Source organism: Ranitomeya variabilis, chromosome 1 (assembly GCF_051348905.1).
Source record: "Ranitomeya variabilis isolate aRanVar5 chromosome 1, aRanVar5.hap1, whole genome shotgun sequence".
NCBI lineage: Eukaryota > Metazoa > Chordata > Amphibia > Anura > Dendrobatidae > Ranitomeya > Ranitomeya variabilis.
Window position 1 is genome coordinate 348,751,070 of NC_135232.1, and position 21,355 is coordinate 348,772,424.

General features: G+C 40.3%; 1 protein-coding gene across 2 annotated transcripts in view; it reads left to right on the forward strand.

Annotated features, from left to right (window-relative positions):
• LRRC2 (leucine rich repeat containing 2) overlaps positions 1-21,355 on the forward strand; it is a 611,884-nt gene that overhangs the window by 299,299 nt on the left and 291,230 nt on the right. For both annotated transcript variants that reach the window (XM_077280930.1, XM_077280929.1), the window contains exon 4: positions 2,385-2,541. In XM_077280930.1, coding sequence (XP_077137045.1) covers positions 2,385-2,541 — 157 coding nt within the window. The remainder of the gene's footprint in view (positions 1-2,384; positions 2,542-21,355) is intronic.

The following is a 21,355-nucleotide window of genomic DNA, read 5'->3' on the forward strand; positions in this document are numbered from 1 at the left end:
GTTTTGGGTCTAGCCAAGAAGAATGTTTTTGGCTAATTATCAGCACAAGAAGGAAGAGGATTTTATTCCCCCTTTTTTCTTAATAAGAAAACCACACAATATGTTCAGGGCCATTATCAACTTAAAAAGTCTAAACAGATTGCCAGTGCACCGGCCTTTCAAGATGGAATCGATAAAGTCAGCTATGCTACAAGACGTCTGGTTCTAGAGTGCTGCATTGTGGTTCTAGACTTAAATTATGCATATTACCATATTCCGATACACACAGACCATCAAAAATTAGTCAGGGTGGCCTTAATTGTGCAGGGAAAACTAAGACACTTTCAATTTAAAGCTTAGTCCTTCGGTTTATCTATGGCTCCATGGGTTTTCATCAAACTTATAGTCGAGATAAAAGCTTATCTTTGGTTTCAGAATACTCTGGTTGTTCCCTATCTGAACGATTTTCCGATTGTGACCCACAACTGGAAGGAGTCAGAAACAACTTAAAGGAGCTGGGCTGGTTACTGAATTTTACTAAATCAAAACTAAAGCCATTAAAAATATTGTCCTTTGTAGGTATTATTTTGGACCAGTCTTGTTTCCTTCCCTAAGAGGAGATTATCAGAGTAAAATCTATGGAATCAGCAGCAGTGAACATCCCAACAATGACAGTAAGGAAGGCACTGGGGACCTTGACTTTGTGTATAACAGCAGTGTCATAAACCCAGCTGCACATCAAACAGCTACAATGGGAGATATTGTTAGCTCAAAAACAATTAGGAGAGTGTTTAGAAGGGAAAGTAAATTTTTCTTCAGTGACAACAGGCTCTCTCTTATGGTGGGTAAACATAGAAAATCAGGGGTTCCATGGATGTCTTGAACTCATCCAACTTTGGTGAAAAAGCTCCAATTCTTGATGTACATGACTTTGTCAATGCATGCATGCAATATGGATATAGCATACTCACCTTTGATTTCTTAATAGCTGCATACTAGTTATAACACTTGATTGTGCTTCATCAGCCTCCACTTTTGTTCTATTAAAGTTGCTGATGACAAGGAAGGAGCGTTTCTTTATTAGGGCGTGTATATATCAGGGGAAAATTATCCCCTTGGCCCATTGGTGGTTAGTACAGCAGCTATTTTGTTATGTTTTAATCCCAATATTGCTATACCTATCTGTTCAGAATTGGGATCCCGGTTCTGTATCCGGTTTCCGTTTTTTTGTAGAAAAGACCAATTTTCTGTTTCATTATTTATAACCTACAATACTATTTGTTGTGAAAAAAGCATCTAGCCCTTTTTAAGTTCTGATATATTGTCTCCCTTTAATACTTCTTGTGGTAGGGCATTCCACATTCTGGCAACTCTAACTGTAAAGAACCCTTTACTATTTAGATAATGGAACCACCTATATTCTACACAAAATTAATGTCCTCTATTCCTTTGTAAGCTCTGGAAACCATTTAAATGCTGTTTTTCTATCACCAGTTGATAGTTTTTTTTCTCAATATAGAATTGGGGTTTTTATTTTTTTTAAGTAGTATAAGGCACAAATATACAAATTTGATAACACCAGTATCATAATAAATACATTTGATAATACTATTTTAATTATATTGCCCCCGAGACTAAAGTTAACATGTAAGTTTTGCTTTGCAACGAAACCCAGAAAGCAATTACATAATTCCTCGTTTTGCCCATTTCACATTTCACTCTACAATGAATTGTTCCCATTTTTCAAAATGTTATATGCTATATTAAAGGGCACTTCTAAAAAATACAACTTGATGTGAAAAGGACAAAACCTCCAAGGGGTAGGTCAGTGGAAAAAAAATAATGATGGCTCTTGGAAGATGGGATGAAAAAACTAAAATGCATTACTGTAAATGAAATGACTTTGAAATTAAATGACTGAAAACCAGCGGCTCCAAGAAGAACTAAAGTTAATTCTTTTCAGGGTGCCAAACTTTCAGTAGAGTGGAACCTTCATAACGCTATTAACCTGCAGATCAACTCTGCACCTGCAGGTCAATAGCATTATCCAACGTGACAGGTTCCCCTAAGCCTGGTTTAACACAGTTGTAGTATGGCCATAATTTTGCAAAATTGTTCAAAAAATCTTAAAATGGCTGAAACTTGTGGACTCATCCTAATATATCACTTATTTCTCACAAAATACGAAATTTTATTCGCTTTACTTGCAAGTGGTTTTATTGTTATAACTGATTAATGTATACTTTTAAATTACAATATTTTTATTAATGTTATTATTATTTTTATTATTATTACACAAAATAGAAAATCCAGTTAAAAATGTATCACTTTTGTTGATAAACGTGCAAATCTAATTAATAATTAATTATTTTTATAAAAAAAAAATTATTTCTTTCCCCACTCAGGAGCTTCCTGAATACCTAAGAGAACAAACATACCTGAAAGAATGGCACATTCATAAAACCCTCATAGTTACCATTCCAGACTATATTCAGGCATTTGAAGATATGAAAATTTTGGATATGTCACAAAACAAAATCACATGTCTTCCTCCTGAAATAGGTGAGTAAAAATATTGTTTAGTTTCAAACTACAGGGAAAAAAATCATAGGTGTATATACAATGTGTTGTCTATTATATCTGCATGCCCATGAAAAGGAATAGTACAGTAAGATGCCATTTATTTCTCTAATGCAACTAAAATTAAACCATCTGTGGGAATAGTCTTGGTTAAAAACTTCAGCTTCCATGCTAATCTATGTGTCTATGTTATTAACTCATGGACCACACTCATTAAGATGGTAAAAGAACCCAGAACTCTTAGTATAGATCAGGAAGGAGTCAATCCACTTTACAAAAATGAACATTACTATTCAGGTACAAGACCTGGTAGACATAACTTTTGCCTTGATCAATGGCATATATTTTACAGATACATGTGAGGGCACATTTCTTCTGTGGTATCTCACAGTTACACAAATTAGCTGCCTTAGTTCTTCCATCTCTGATGTTACTTACAATGTACTCAATTTAGCAATCTAGAACTACAGTATTTCTCCCCAATGTCAGATTGAGCTTACACATAGCTTTTTGTTCCCGTTACCTACCATATCAGGGTCCTCACTAAGCCACAGCTACCTTATAGACTTCCGGAATATTTCCCTTCTCTTTCTTGCCTCTCTGTTCTAGCCTCTGGAATTAGCAACCATATTCCAGATTCACAGCCATGTAACAGTGTAATGTGGAGACTTGCTATCTCTGTCCTTCGTTAATACACCCTTGTGCGACCTAGTCCTCTCAGTTCCATGCTTCTCACCATCTACATCCCCACTTAACTTGTAAAGAAATCCTCTCTGCTCCATAATGCCTCCCTGCTGCAGGGCCTAGATAGCTGGTAACATTTCCATGCACTGTGTCTGCAATGTGCCCTTGCTCCAGGGGTGGACACTGACAGCTTGGTGCCCCTGTGCAAGAAATGTGTCTGCCCCCCCTTTATGATGACAAAGATATATATATATATATATATATATATATATATATATATATATATATATATATATATATAAATAAAAAAATAAAGGGAACACTCAACATACAGTATCCTAGATCTGAATGAATGAAATATTCTCATTGAATACTTTTTGTACAAAGTTGAGCATGCTGACAACAAAATCACACAAAAATCATCAATGGAAATCAAATTTATTAACCAATAGAGGCCTGGATTTGAAACGATACTCAAAATCAAAGTGGAAAATCAAGTTACAGGCTGATCCAACTTCAGTGGAAATGCCTCAAAACAAGGAAATGATGCTCAGTAGTGTGTGTGGCCTCCACGTGCCTGTATGACCTTCCTACAACACCTGGGCATGCTCCTGATGAGGCGGCAGATGGTCTCCTGAGGAATCTCCTCCCAGACCTGGACTAAAGCATCCAACAACTCCTGGAAAGTCTGTGGTGCAACGTGATGTTGGTGGATTGTGTGAGACATGATGTCCCAGATGTGTTCAATCAGATTCAGGTCTGGGGAATGGGCGGGCCAGTCCATAGCTGCAATGCCTTCATCTTAAATCCTGCACAAGACTAAAGGAGTATATGTCCAAACCAATTGTAATAAAATCAATATTTTATTAATAAATACAAAATTATCACAATAATAGTAATCAATATACAAAAACAAACATGAAAAGGCACAAACGTCAACTCATGTGGGAAAAGAGCACTACAACTGTAATACCAGAATGGGCTAATGAACTAGTCACCAAGGGTATCCTCCATATTAGATACTACCATATACAGTACATCCCCAGTATAACCTGGTCCACATGGCAAAGTATAGATATTAATATCAATTAAAAAATACCGCTCATTTTGCAAAAAAACTATAATTTGTAATTGTAAAAATTAAAAAGGTATGGCTGTTACAACTATGAATGAATGAAAAAAAAAATCAATCTGGTCACGTGCACATATGCATCACAAAAATGCCACTATGTATGTGTGTGTTATGTGTGTATACAGTGCTTATCTTCTTTATGCATTTATGCTTGTGTGTATTATGTGTATGCGTTTCAAATGTTATAAATATGTGAGCATTATGTATTAGCAACAGGGGCGTAACTACCGCGGTCGCAGCGGTCGCCAATGCGACCGGGCTCGGCGGGTCAGAGGCCAGGCAGGTCAGAGCAGTGGCATATCCGGGGGGGCAGCCGGGGCATGTGCGGGGGAGCGGGGGCTGTCTAATTATACTCACCTACTCCTGGCACGGTCCCTGCTTCCCGGCGCCCCGGCTTCCCGGTGCCCCGGCTTCTTCCTCTACTGAGCGGTCACATGGTACCGCTCATTATAGTAATGAATATGCGGCTCCACCTCCCATAGGGGTGGAGCCACATATTCATTACTGTAATGAGCGGTAATGGTGGCCGCTCAGTACAGGAAGAAGCAGCAGCGCCTGGGAAGCAGGGACTGCACCGCGCCAGGAGCAGGTGAGTATAACCGGGAGGGGAGCGCTGCGCGATAATCATCTCACCTCGTTCCAGCTGCCGCTCCGTTTTCTGCAGTGACGCTGAGGTCAGAGGTCACGATGACGTAGTTAGTGCGCGCCTGACCTGCCATTGCAGAGGAGGTGGAAAATGGAGTGGCGAATGGAACGAGGAGCAGTGAATATTGAAAGTGCCGGGGGCCTGAGCAACGGAGAGGTGAGTATGTGATTTTTTTTTAATCGCAGCAACAGCAAATGGGGCAAGTGTCTGTATGGGGCCATAACATTTGTGCAGCATTATATGGGGGCCATAAAGTTTGTGCAGCACTATATGGGGGCCATAATGTTTGTGCAGCACTATATGGGGGCCATAATGTTTGTGCAGCACTATATGGGGGCCATAATGTTTGTGCAGCACTATATGGGGGCCATAATGTTTGTGCAGCACTATATGGGGGCCATAATGTTTGTGCAGCACTATATGGGGGCCATAACGTTTGTGCGGGCCATAACGTTTGTGCAGCACTATATGGGGGCCATAACGTTTGTGAAGCACTATATGGGGCCATAATGTTTGTGCAGCACTATATGGGGGCCATAATGTTTGTGCAGCACTATATGGGGGCCATAATGTTTGTGCAGCACTATATGGGGGCCATAATGTTTGTGCAGCACTATATGGGGGCCATAACATTTGTGCGGGCCATAACGTTTGTGCAGCACTATATGGGGGCCATAACGTTTGTGCAGCACTATTTTGGGCAATAACGTTTGTGCAGCACTATATGGCGGCCATAACATTTGTGCAGCACTATAATGGGGCTAGTGTCTGTATGAGGTCACATTAAACAACTTTGCAATAAAGCTATAGTGTGCAAAATGAATAGGGAAAATATGAATTTGGGAGGAAAATATTTTGGCGTGGGGGGGGCCATTTGAAAGTTCGTACCATAACTTTGTAGTTACGCCACTGATTAGTAAGTACACATTTTATTACATGATTCCTCCATAAAGAAATTTGAAATATTTGATTTTTCTCAAACTTTAATGTAGACATCAGTATTGCTGAAACTTATATAAAAATCTAAAATTAAACTTATCACATAAGAATCCAAAATATGCTTTGACTATTATGCCATTATTAGATCGTCACATCACTTCTATCCAACTGAGTGCTTCCAGAGATGATTGCTGTTTATAATTGTCATGTAGAGCTGGTTGTACAGAAAAGCAGCTTGAAAAAGGGCATGAAGGCACCTGTTAACAGTTTGATGCACAAGAACTTTTCTTTGCAGACCAGACATTTTTCCACATGTATGTTTTATTAAATACATCAATAACATAAATATTTCAGTAGAATCTGCAAAGGCTTAGTTCTTGCAACACTTGATAGTTCATAGGATTTATAAAAGAAAGTCCATATTGTACAATTAAGATCTCCTGCACAGCAATGTGCTGTCTGGATCAACTTACTACTCTAGGGTTGTTAAAGAAGCACTCCCATTAAAGTTTTCATTTTTTTAGCCCATTCATGACATTGCGATTTTCCATTTTTTCATTTTTGTTCATTGCTCCCCTTCGTTCAAGAGCCATAACTTTTTATTTTTTATCACTGTAGTCATATGAGGGTTTGTTTTTTTGTGGGATGAGTTGTACTTTCATTGACACCATTCATTCTACCACATAATGTAATGGGAAGCAGGAATCAAAATTCCAAGTCCATTGAAACTGTAAAAAAAAGTGCAATTCTACAATAGTATTTTTGTTTCTTTTATTTACCATTTTCACTATATGGTAAAACTGACCTGACAATATGATTCTCCAGGTCTGTATGAATATTCAAAAATCAAACAAGTATAGTTTTTTTTTATTAAAGTTGTAAATTAAATTCGGAAATTTGTAAACAAAATAAAAATTTCGATTTTGTCGCCATTTTCCGAGAACCATAATGTTTTCATTTTTCAGGATATGGGCCTGTATGAGGAATTATTTTTTGCACCGCGAGGTGCCATTTCTACTGTTATCATTTTGAGGTAGATAAAATGTTTTGATAGCCTCTTATTGCATTTTATTGCAATGTTGTGGCAACCAAAATGCGTAATTTGGCCGCTTTGATATTGATAAATTTGATATTTATAAATGCAGCAATGTCAAATACCGTATATACTCGTTTATAAGCCGAGTTTTTCAGCACTTTTTTTGTGCTTAAAATGCCCCCCTCGGCACATACATGAGTCACAGTCCCAAAAAGCCAGAGGGGGAGCGGCGGAGCAGCGGGTCACAGAGGCCGGAGCCGGCGGCTGAGGCTAAAGCCTGTGCCACTGCTGTAATAGCACACAGTGCCAGCCACAGCCAATGGCTTCCAACATACTCACCTACCAGCACATCCTCAGTGCTGGCACTGCATCTCGTTCCGGCCGCCGGCACCTGTAGCACTTCCAGTCAAGCGATCATGCTGCCCCACCCGTTAAGGTAATGAATATGCATGCCTCTCCACTCCCATAGGCATGGCATGCATATTCATAACCTTAATGAGCAGGGCCACATGATCACTCGGCATGAAGAGCTGCTGAAAGCCGGAACAATATGTAGTGCCACCAAGGGAGTGCAGGCAGGTAAATAGGATGTGTTTTTTAATAACAGGAATATTAGATAGGGATAAGGGGATAAGGAGCCATGCACACCATGACAGGGACTGGGGAGCCATGCACACCAGGACAGGGACTGGGCAGCCATGAATACAATGACAGGAACAGGGGAGCCATGCATACAATGACAGGGACGGTGGAGCCATGCATACAATGACAGGGACTGGCGAGCCATGCAGACCAGGACAGGGACTGGGGATCTATGCACACCATGACAGGGACTGGGGAGCCATTCACACCAGGACAGGGACTAGGGAGCCATGCACACATGACAGGGACTGGGGAGCCATGCACACCAGGACGGACTGGGGGGCCTTGCATACAGTGATAGGTACTGGGGAGCCATGCATGCAATGACAGGGACTGGGGAGCCATGCATACAAGGACAGGGACTGGGGAGCCATGCATATAATGACAGGGACGAGGGAGCCATGCATATAATGACAGGGATGGGGGAGCCATGCATACAATGTCAGGGACAGGGGGACATGCATACCACAATAGGGATGAGGGGACAATGCACACCCGGCTTATACTCGAGTCAATAAGTTTACCCAGTTTTTCGTGGCAGAAGTAGGTGCCTCGGCTTATACTTAGGTCGGCTTATACTTGAGTATGTACAATATGTATATTTTTATATTTTTAAATTCTTTAATTTTCAATGGGCCAAAAGAAGGGTAATTGGAACTTTCTTAATTTTTTATATTTTGAAAACCTCTTTTTTGCTTTTTACTGAATTTAGTAGTAGCTTTGATCGTCTTGTACTATACATAGCAGTGCATCAGCACTGTTGTCTTTGGAGAAAATCACGATCTCCTATGAATGCAGCCATGGACTGACTTTCACAGGAGGATCATAATGACAAGCATCAGAGGTCATCATGGGATCCCAGACTGTATTGACAACCAATTAGCACCCCACGATCACATAACGAGGGCACAGATGCGCACGTGTAATGATGCCCCCGGCTGGTGTGTGTTAAATGCCACTGTAAAAGAATTGCAGTGGAATTTAACAGGCTATTAGCCACATGGTCCACAATGGCTGTTAAAGACACATAGTGGCTGGTTAAATAAGCCATTATCTGCCAGGAAAGATGCGGGCTCAGCATGCGAGCCTCCACTAAAGTCAGAGACACGACATATCACATATAAATATATATATATATATATATATATATATATATATATATATATATACACTACCATTCAAAAGTTTAGGGTCACTTAGTAATTTCCTTATTTTTGAAGGAAAAGCACCGTTTTTTCAAATGAAGCTAACATTAAATGATTCAGAAATACACTCTATACATCGTTAATGTGGTAAATGACTATTTTAGCTGCAAATGTCTGGTTTGTAATGCAATATCTTCATAGGTGTATAAAGGTTAATTTCCAACAACCATCACTCCAGTGTTCTTATGGTACTTTGTGTTTGCTAACTGTGTGAGAAGGCTAATGGATGATTAGAATACCCTTGAAAACCCTTGTGCAAGTATGTTAGCACAGCTGAAAATAGTTTGGATAATTAGAGAACCTATAAACCTGACCTTCCTTTGAGCTAGTTGAGAATCTGGAGCATTACATTTGTTGGTTCCATAAAACTCTCAAAATGGCCAGAAAAAAAGAACTTTCATGTGAAACTCGACAGTCTATTCTTGTTCTTAGAAATGAAGTCTATTCCATGGGAGAAATTTCCAAGAAACTGAAGATTTCCTACAACGGTGTGTACTACTCCCTTCAGAGGAGAGCACAAACAGGCTCTAGCCAAGTAGAAAGAGAAGTGGGAGGCTCCGCTGCACAACTGAGCAACAAGACAAGTACAGTAGAGTCTGTAGTTTGATAAAACGATGTCTCACAGGTCCTCAACTGGCAGCTTCATTAAATAGTACACACAAAACACCAGTGTCAACGACAACAATGAAGAGGCGACTCCAGGATGCTGGCCTTCAGGGCAGAGTGGCAAAGAAAAAGCCATATGTGAGACTGGCTAATAAAAGGAAAAGATTAATATGGGCAAAAGAACACAGACATTGGACAGAGGAAGATTGGAAAAAAGTGTTATGGACAGACGAATCCAAGTTTGAAGTGTTTGGATCACACAGAAGAACATTTGTGAGACGCAGAACAACTGAAAAGATGCTGGAAGAGTGCCTAACGCCATCTGTCATGCATGGTGGAGGTAAACTGATGGTCTGGGGTTGCTTTGGTGCTGGTAAAGTGGGAGATTTGTTCAAGGTAAAAGATATTGAATAAGGAAGGCTATCATTCCATTTTGCAACAACATGCCATACCCTGTGGACAGCGCTTGATTGGAGCCAATTTCATCCTACAACAGGATAATTACCCAAAGCACACCTCCAAATTTTGCAAGAACTGTTTAGGAATGAAGCAGGCAGCTGGTATTCTATCTGTAATGGAGTGGCCAGCACAGTAACCAGATATCAACCCCATTGAGTTGTTGTGGGAGCAGCTTGACCATATGGTACACAAAAAGTGCCCATCAAGCCAAACCAACTTGTGGGAGGGGCTTCTGGAAGCATGGGGTAAAATTTCTCCAGATTACCTCAGCAAATTAACTGCTAGAATGCCAAAGGTCTGCAATGCTGTAATTGCTGCAAAGGGAGCATTCTTTTATGAAAGCAAAGTTTGAAGGAGAAAATTATTATTTCAATTAAAAACCTTGTCAATGTTTGGACTAGCTTTTAAATTCATTTGGCAACTCATTTGATTAATAAAAGTATGAGTTTTCATGCAAAACACAAAACTGTGTGGGTGACCCTAAACGTTTGAACGGTAGTGTACGTCATATGTCATTAAGGAGTTAATATATTGCAATTATCATATTATTTAGCATTGTGTATTTACAATTGATTCCATAGCGAAAGACCTACCAATCACCTGGAGCGGTACTACGAGAAACCAGAGGTGACATTGGACTAGTTTTGCCTCTGGCTAATGTCCCCAGCTAGATCTTCTTACCATATACCAACGTTTCAGAGAAAAGTATACCTTACTGCAATAATTCAGTTAGGCTCTGATACATAAAAAATTGGAAGGTTTCTGGTTCGGTAGTTGCAAAATTCATATAGTTTAAAAAAAAATCCATCATGAAGGCTGTTAGGTGTCGAGCTCCCACCACTGCACAGTGGGAATCTAGAACCACCTCCGCTGCGGTCTCCCATTCTTCTCCAGCCATAGTGGAGTCTGCTCAGCGGAGACATCAGTCCCAGTGTCTGGCTAGGGCAGATACTCTGCGCTTGGTTACTGCTGCTCTTCCAGGCTCAGCCATTGTAGCCAGTACTGGTCAGCGACGAGCAGACGTCTCTGGGACTAAGTCCTGCTTTTTCCCTTCTGAGCATGCCCAAGGGAGGACCTCTCATTGGAGGTCGGGGATCACACGCTCAGGTCCTGTAGCAGCTCCCATTGGTCGTCTAGGCAGGTCCTGAAGTTGCTGCAGCTATAAAAGGTTCGCATGGCCGCACGGCCATGTGCTAGTATCATTTGTGTTTTTTGCTTGTTGCCAGTAATACTCTGCCACTTAGGCTACACATGGAGAGTGTCCATTAGCCATGGGAAATTACATAAGCAGGCAGCTAGCGTCAGTGGGGGCAATTAGTCGCTTGGCCTTCATGTGTGCGGTTAGCACAGAAGAGTTCCAGAGCAAGCACAACCCTAGTTAGGGTTTTAGTCCCACTAATTATTTCACGACTCTGTGAAGTAACAGGGTTCGTGCTGATACTGACCGAGTGACGGAACTCGCGTCTAATCTGACATTGTACCGCCATATATGGCCACCATTTCTCTAGCAGCAGGCTCTCTCTCTCCTGCATGGTGGACCGCGGGCTACGAATGCATCTATAACAACTCATATATTTACTCGGTGCGTTCCGCCAGCCGTAACAAAGACAGACACAGCAACGCTGGGTTTTTTTAAAAAAGCTTTGACAAAGAACTCAGTCTGTGCATTTGAAACATGTTACTGTGTCTGTCCTCATGATGTATTTTTTTTTTTAACTCAATAAATTTAGCAGCTACCGAAGCTGGAACCTTCTCTTTTTTTTGCCTGCAAATGGTCCCTTGAAATTCCACACTTCAGGATGCCGGGAGCCGGGGTTAGCTGGTTCACTTTTCTCTTTGTATTTCAGGCTCTGGTTAATGCTGTCTGCAGTTTGGGCATCAAGAATCATGAGACTGGTTCCCTTTAAGTCATTATTTCTACATTAATGCCTGTTGCATCATTTGATTACACAATGTAGTGAATAATAATGGCAAGATGGGTAGTAATCCAGAATCATTTCAATAATTTCTGGTGATTACAGGTACTAATTAAAAAATATGTCATTTATGCTTCATAACATGACTAGATCATAAAATCTGTCATTCAAAAGTATATTTAGCACTATTAAAATTCACTGCATTTCAGAAACTAAAGGAACATGTTGCAAATGAAATTGTAGTTTGAATAAGGTCATCAGAGACACGTTGATGAAGTGTCTGTATAATACCCTGTTAGAGATATTTTCTTGATTAAAGCTTTTTTTCATGATTATAGCTTGCAAGTGTGCTTATTTCAAGTAATAATGGATTACATTAGCTAAGATTAGTATACCTGTCTTATGAAACTCAGACAAGTAATACTGTAAAGGCATTCTTGCACAAAATATTAACTGTTTTATGATTCTCTTAATACAGTAACCCCTTTTTTAATTGAAAATGTAACGATCTTGAATTATTTAACCCCTTCACCACCCAAGCCTGTTTTCGCCTTCATGACCAAGCCAAATTTTTCAATTCTGACCAATGTCAATTTATGAGTTAATAACTATGGTACACTTAAACAGATCCCACTGATTCTGAGAATCTTTTTTCATTTCATATTGTACTTCATGATAGTAGTAAAATTTGTTCTATATGACCTGCATTTATTTGTGAAAAAAATAAAAAATTTGGTGAAAATTTAGCAATTTTCAAACTTTTTTTATGACCTTAAAGCAGAGCGCTATGTCATACAAAATAATAAATACAATTTTCCACATGTCTACTTCATATTGGCACAATTTTTTAAATACATTTTTTTTTGTTAGGAAGTTACAAGGTGTAAGGTGGCCACCGGGCAGGTCCGTGAGGGGAGATATGATTATTTTCATATAAGTTCCATGTATTTTGGTGTTTTAATAACGAAAAAATATTTTAAAAAATCCTAAACGTCAAGACTTGCCACAAACCTATAGGTTCTTCTGCCTCCTCTGGTGTGGATCATCGGCAGGCAGCTTATTTTCTTTCCCAATTAACATCAATAGGAACTGTCTTTATGCTTTCTAGAAACTTGCATTGAAATTTCATTCATCAACCGTGTTTCCCCAAATTAGCGTTATGGCTTTGCGTAAGTGTATTAATTCGCCTGACCGTTTCTGTTTCATTTGTGGTGAATATACAGTGTTGAATCAACAGCTGAATATTATAGACTTTGTGAAAAAAGTATACTTTGCATACTTCGACCTAAAACTTGCCTCATAAAGTGTGCAAATGGTGTGGCATAACCAAAATGTGTTAATTTTTTTTATCAATCAACTGGGCCTTTCATTTTGTACAGCTCTGTGGGTGTGTACTTTCACCCCACTATGACCCTGTTCAAACATTAAAAAAATGCCCTGCCCACATATAGAAAAAAGTAGACAAACACAGTTGTGACCTAAATGAAAAGCCACCTGGAATTAAAAACCATTCCACGCTGACATCACCTTTCTCCCTCCCTAACATTAATACTTACCATTGGTCCACGCTGCTGTCGCTGTGTTCCTAACTCTGATGCTGCTGTCGCCGTGCTCCTAAGTCTGATGCTGCTCCTTTCCTGGCACTTTACTGACAAGAAAAGCTGGGAGGAAGGCCAGGACATGTGAAACAGATAAGATCACATAGTACAGCACAGCAATCACATACTGTACAGCACATTACATAGAAAAGCACAATCATCACATAGTATAGCACATCATATAGTATAGCACAGCATATCCTAGTCTGTATAAAAGCTAAGGCAGAGAATGCAGCACAGCAACCATTTTGGGGAGAATATGTTTAGTGAGGGTATGTTACAGCTCACAGCTTAAAAATAGAAATAGGGAACAAATAGGGAGACAGGATAAAAAGCAAAAAAATGCACCTATGAATAGTACTGTGAAGAACACTTACCGTCATTTACCTATCTGCATATATGTGGAGGAAACTTTGCTATTACTAAAGCTGTGTTTGCATTAAAGAACTTGGAAGGGGCTGGATATAGTCCTAAGAAATGTCAGTGTATTATACAAATCTTATCAAGGCATTTCATGGCAAAAGTAATTGCCCAAAAAATAGTTTGGGAATATTGATAGATGTATTTGAATTTCAAAAGATTTGATTTTTTTTTTTAGTGTACCATGCTGGCTACCAGCCTATTGCTCATTCCCATATTATTAGATCAGGTGGTCTGCTCGGAACTGGTGATGAGCGAATTTGTTCAGAAAACGATCGCCAAACATAACTTCAGCACAAATATGGCACATTCAGATTCATGATCGGAAACACGAGCAAAATTTCATAAAATCTGTAACATTTGGTAAAAAGTGCGGGAAAATATTTGCATTGCCACAAAGTATTTACAGTACTTTTGCAATGATGATGGTGGTGTATCATGTGCTTTTGGCACATGTTTGATGATGGGGAGGGGGTTTGCAGAGCTCAGAGGTGCGGCACTCTTGTAAACAGTAGTTGTTTTCCCCTAATTTTGTGTGCACATTGTGGCTAGCCAATCAGGGCACAGGAAATATCTGCAATGTCCTGACACAACAGTTTGTGTCATTGGCTGCTGAAATCACATGTCCCTCTCCATATAAAGAGTGGACATTTTGTTTTAGAGCCATTTTGACACTGTAATAGCGCAGAGAGGCTGCTCCTGAATGCTGGCACTGTTAGAAGCTAAAATTTAGCTAGATAGCTAGGCAGTTGTTTCTTACTCAGATAGTAACACAGTCAAAGAAAACAGTGCACGTGTCATACAAGTATGTTGTGAACTGCTTCTATTGTGCTTCATGCACAAGTATAAGGTTCTAAATTTTGTTTTTTCACTAGCTAAATGTGAAATAGCATGCCATATCCCACTTGATATTTAGTGCTATGGTGACATCGTTCTATAATTTGAGCTGAAGGGCACGAAGAAATATTTTTTGGGGGCAGTTGGTACCATGATTCACCAGGCCATATATCACCTTGTAGTTTAATAGCTGTGAAATTCAACAGTGTGCATAACTCATGCACATTAAAAAATATTATTTTTTTCTGTTGCTAAATGTAATACAGCCTGATATATTCCACATTGTCATTTTGTGGTGGTATGAAGTTATCTGCAGACCTAACTCACATTTTAAAAAATATTATAATTTTTTCTGTTGCTGAACGTGATACAACCTGCTGTAGCCTATGTTGTCATTTTGTGGCAGTGATATGAAGCTGTCTGCAGACTTAGGCTACTTTCACACTAGCGTTGTTGGCTGTACATCCAATGCATCGTTTAGGAGAAAAAATGCATCCTGCAAAGTTGTCTGCAGGATGCGTTTTTTCCCCATAGACTAACATTAGCGACGCATTGTGACGTATGGCCACACGTCGCAACCGTCGTGCAACGGTTGCGTCATATTTTGGTGGACCGTCAGCACAAAAAAAGTGTCTGCCATTTTCGACCGAGCATGCGTGGCCGAAACTCTGCTCCCTCCTCCCCGGAACTTACAATGGGGCAGCGGAAGCGTCGTAAGACTGCTTCCGCTGCCCACATCGGGCATTATTTTCACAACGAGCGTAGCGACGGCCCCGTGCCGACGCTAGTGTGAAAGCAGCCTTATCGCTCATTAAGGAAAAAATCATATTTTTTTGTTGCAAAACTTGATACAGCCCACTGTATCCCACATTATAATTTTATGGCGGTTTTACAAAGTTGTCTGCAGAATTAACGCACATTAAAAATTAAAAATTATCATTTTTCTGTTGCAAAATGTGATACAGCCCACCGTATTGTATCCCATGTAGCAATTTTGTGGTGGTGATATAAAGCTGTCTGCGGGACTAATGCACATTAAAAAAAAATTATAATATTTGTGTTGCAAAACATGTTACAGCCTGCCATATCCCATGTTGTAATTTTATGGCTTTGATATGAAGCTGTTTACAGACCGAATGCACATTAAAAAGCAAAATGCAAAATAGGATGAGGCAGGCTGTATCACATGTTGTCATTTTGTGGCGGTGATATGTGTTGTGAATTCTGCTTTTGGGCTCCCTCCGGTGGTTGTAGGTGGTAATGCAGTTGCCCCTGAGTTGCAGCCCTGGTCAGGTGTATCTGCTGATTGCAGATCTGACTGGGGTATTTAGGCGTGCAGGATTCATTAGTCCTTGCCAGTTGTCAATTGTTGTTGGGAGGTGTAGGACCTCTGCCTGGTTCCTCCTGCCTTTCTGCCAAATCAGCAAAGATAAGTGTCTGGTTCTTTTTCCCTGTGGCACACATGTTGTGTGCTTCACAATTCAGTGCTATTCTTTGTGTTTTCTTGTCCAGCTTAGATTGTGTCAGTATTTTCTCAGTCTTGCTGGATTCTCTGGAGTGGCAGATATACATTCCATGTCTTTAGTTAGATTGTGGAACTTTTTGTATTATCTGCTGTGGATATTTTTGGAAGGGTTTTAATACTGACCGCCTAGTTATCTGCCCTATCCTTTCCTATTTAGCTAGAGTGGCCTCTTTTGCTAAATCCTGTTTTCTACCTGCATGTGTCTATTCTTCTCCTACTCACAGTCATTATTTGTGGGGGGCTGCCTATCCTTTGGGGGTCTGCTCTGAGGCAAGATAGCATTCCCATTTCCATCTATAGGGGTATTTAGTCCTCCGGCTGTGTTGAGGTGTCTAGGGAGTGTTAGGCACACCCCACGGCTACTTCTAGTTGTGGTGTTAGTTCAGGATTGCGGTCAGTACAGGTTCCACCGTCTCCAGAGAAAGTTTCATGCGGCTCCAAGGTCACCAGATCATAACAGATATGAATCTGTCTGCAGACCTCACGCACATTAAAATATTTGTTTTTTCTGTTGCTAAACGTGATACATCCTGCTATATTCAACCTTGTAACTTAGTGGCGTTGAAATTGTTCTGTGTGCAGAGCTGTTGCACATTATTTTGTTTTTACAAACGTGATACAACAGCTGAGATCTGAGTTTGAAATTGTTTTGAGCCTATCTTCTAGATTATGTGCATCTTTGTCAATCAATTTGTCATGGCCATCTTTTATGCCTAGCTTAAGATACGCATCTATTACACCTATCTTCTGAGAAGCATCAAAAGCTCTCTGGTAATTGATTTTGGGTAAACGACTAATTGTTGTAGGCTGGATCCTGTATCTCATACCTCCCATAGCTGCCCTGTTATTGATCCTGTTGTACGTTACTATTCCCGTCGTCATCATGCCCCTTTCCTGATCAGTGCACCTAACGACATGTTGGCCATATTTGTCCGGAAAACCTGCCCCTTATCAGCAGCAACTGTAGGAAAAAGGGTGTTCCAAGGCCACAGACAATCTTCTAGATTATATAGGCCTCATCCACACTAAAAATATTTTTTTTATGTAACTAACATGATACAGGAAGGGAGATCTCACTTTGAAATTGTTTGGAGCATGTCATCAATGTTATACAAGCCTCATCGACAGGCCCCCAAAATTTTTTCTGTTACTAACATAATACAGTAGGGGACATCGAATTAAAAAATTGTTGGGAGCATATCTCTTTGTCATCCATCCATCATCCACACTTAAACAATTCTTTCTTCTGTTAGTAACGTAATATGGTAGGGGACATCTCACTCAGAAATTGTAGCATCTAGTCAATATTATACAGGCCTCATTGAAAGGCCCCCAAAAATTATTCTGTTACTAACTTCATACAGTAGGGGACATCTCACTTTTAAATTGTTTGGAGCATGTAGTCAATGTTATACAGGCTTCATCGACAGCTCCAAAAAATTATTTTGTTACTAATGTAATACAGCAGGGGACATCTAATAAAAAAAATGTTTGGAGCATATCTCTTTGTCATCCAGTCTTCATCCACACTTAAACAATTCTTTCTTCTGTTACTAATGTCATACAGTAGGGAACATATAATTTAAAAATTGTTTGTAGCATCTAGTCAATGTCATACAGGTCTCATCGACATTCTTTTAAAAAAATGTTTCTGTTACTAACGTAATACAGTAGGGGACATCTCATTTAGAAATTGTATGTAGCATCTAGTCAATGTTATACATGCTTCATCGACAGCCCCCCAAAGTTTTCTTCTGTTACTAATGTTATACAGTAGGGGATATCTCACTTTGAAATTGTTTGTAGCATCTAGTCAAAGTTATACAAGCCTCATCGACAGGCCAAAAAAAATTCTTCTGCTAGTAACGTAATACAGTAGAGGCATCTCACTAACAAATTGCTTGTAGCATCTAATCAAGCTATACAGGTCTCATCGACAGGCCAAAAAAAGTCTTCTGTTACTAACGTCATACAGTAGGCTGCATCTCAGTTTGAAATTGTTTGGAGCATCCAGTCAATGCTATACAGGTCTCATTGACAGAAAAAAAATCTTCTGTTACTAGCATCATACAGTAGGGGACATCTCAGTTTGAAATTGTTTGTAGCATCTAGTCAATATACAGGCCTCATTCACAGGCCCCAACAATGTTTGCAGTTACTAACGTCATACAGTAGGGGACATCCAATTTCAAAATTGTTTGAAGCATATCTTATTTGTCATCCAGCCCTCATCCACATTGAAACAATTCTTCCTTCTGTGAGTAACGTGATTCATCACAACATATTTTACCTCATTTTGTGCTGCTGAAATTCATTCATGGGCAGAAGTTGTGTAGAGTAAAAAATCTAATTTTTAGTTGGTAATAGTGTGCTCCTAGCACACTATCTAAGCAACATGACTGGGAATAAACGATGTTATGGTGGAAGGGGGATTAGGCTTGCTGGTTGAGGTGTATGTGGGGTAGGTGTTGTATCTTAAAGCAACCAACAAATGAACCAACAAAGTGACATCCTATCCAAAGATAACTGACATATGCTGTTACTGGATGTTGTAGTTTTAAGTGTGCTGCATTGTTCTTGCATAATTGCAGTCTCTGATATCTTTAGTGGGGCTTCTGTGCTTGTTGTTGCTGCTGCTGGAGATGTTAACTAATTTGTGGAAATGTGAACTGTCTTGTTTGGGTATCCACCTGCTGGGTTGGGTATATTGGAAGACCTGTGGTCCCTATTATAATATTTCTACTGTGGTGAAAGTGATACCACTTTGCTAATGCCTGCCACTAATTTTTGGAAATGTGAACACTTCTGGTTGGGTGTCCATCTGCTGGGATGGGTGTAATGGAAGACTTGTCAGTCCCTAGTATAATATTTCTACTGTAGTAAAATTGATGCCACTATGTTAGTGTCTGTCAGTATTTTTTTTAAATGTGAACACTCCTGGTTGGGTGTCCATCTGCTGGGTTGGGTGTATTGGAAGACCTGTGGGTCCCAATTAGACTATTTCTACTGTGATGAAATTAATGTCACTTTTTTGGTGTCTGACAATAAATTTTTAAAAATGTGTAGACTCCTGGTTGGGTATCCTTCATGTGTGTTACCTGTAGCAGTAGGCCTCCAAGACCATCAGACTTCTTCTTCCTTGGAGTCAACTACCCATGTTACTATCCTTACATTTTTCTGACAATAATAATCTGCAAAACTGACATGTGTGCCACTTGAGTGTGGCTGATCATCAATTTTAATTTTCTTGCTTTGTTTTATCACTTATATAGCGCCAATAATTCAAAATTCGCTTTACAGACATTACTGGCACTGTCTCCATTGGGATTCACAACCTAAATTTACTATCTGTATTTCTTTGTAGTGTGGGTAGAAAAATAAATACTGGGAGCAAGCCCTCACAAACCCAGGAAGAACATACAAACTCTTTGCAGATGATGTCCTTGGTAGGGTTGGAACACAGGACTCCAGTGCTGCAAGGCTGCTAATGTTTTTGCATTTACAACTGAATGTTTCTGTGGTTGGAAGGCTAACACTGCAATGCAAACTGTGTGTCTCACTGCTGTCATGGGGAAAAACACTGTCAAGATTGTCTTCCAGTATTTGTATTGTGGATAGGACACACTGCTAACCCAGTAGTTAAGCACTGTTTTGAAGCATAACTATACGGGTAACATCATGTTGCAGATAGTGCTGCAAGAAGGGTCTCATGGGTCTGTCTCTTTCATGAGGTACAAGTCCACAGTATGTTGGTGGCGGTATAACATTCAAGCTTTCTTCATCCATCCCCTCCTGACCAACGTGGACAAAATTGAGGGAATCATTATCATCTCCATCTCCTAACTATTACACGTCCATAACCTCTTCCTTCTCCCTTCCATGGGAGACTACACTCACTGGCCACTTTATTAGGTACACCTGTCCAACTTCTTGTTAACACTTAATTTCTAATCAGCCAATCACATGGCGGCAACTCAGTGCATTTAGGCATGTAGACATGGTCAAGACAATCTCCTGCAGTTCAAACCGAGCATCAGTATGGGGAAGAAAGGTGATTTGAGTGCCTTTGAACGTGGCATGGTTGTTGGTGCCAGAAGGGCTGGTCTGAGTATTTCAGAAACTGCTGATCTACTGGGATTTTCACGCACAACCATCTCTAGGGTTTACAGAGAATGGTCCGAAAAAGAAAAAAAATCCAGTGAGCGGCAGTTCTGTGGGCGGAAATGCCTTGTTGATGCCAGAGGTCAGAGGAAAATGGGCAGACTGGTTCGAGCTGATAGAAAGGCAACAGTGACTCAAATCGCCACCCGTTACAACCAAGGTAGGCCTAAGAGCATCTCTGAACGCACAGTGCATCGAACTTTGAGGCAGATGGGCTACAGCAGCAGAAGACCACACCGGGTACCACTCCTTTCAGCTAAGAACAGGAAACTGAGGCTACAATTTGTACAAGCTCATCGAAATTGGACAGTAGAAGATTGGAAAAACGTTGCTTGGTCTGATGAGTCTCGATTTCTGCTGCGACATTCGGATGGTAGGGTCAGAATTTGGCGTAAACAACATGAAAGCATGGATCCATCCTGCCTTGTATGGAGCATCTTTGGGATGTGCAGCCGACAAATCTGCGGCAACTGTGTGATGCCATCATGTCAATATGGACCAAAATCTCTGAGGAATACTTCCAGCACCTTGTTGAATCTATGCCACGAAGAATTGAGGCAGTTCTGAAGGCAAAAGGGGGTCCAACCCGTTACTAGCATGGTGTACCTAATAAAGTGGCCGGTGAGTGTATATGCCATAACTAGTGTTGAGCATTCCGATACCGCAAGTATCGGGTATCGGCCGATACTTGCGGGTATCGGAATTCCGATACCGAGATCCGATACTTTTGTGGTATCGGGTATCGGTATCGAAACAACATTAATGTAAAAATGTGTAAAAGAGAGAATTAAAATAAAAAATATTGCTATACTCACCTCTCCGACGCAGCCTGCACCTTACCAAGGGAAGCGGCAGCGTTCTTTGTTTAAAATTCGCGCTTTTCTTTCCTTTACGTGAAGTCCCGGCTTGTGATTGGTTGCGTCGCAGTCACATGGGCGACGCAACCAATCACAGCAAGCCGTGACGTAATTTCAGGTCCTTAAGGATTTT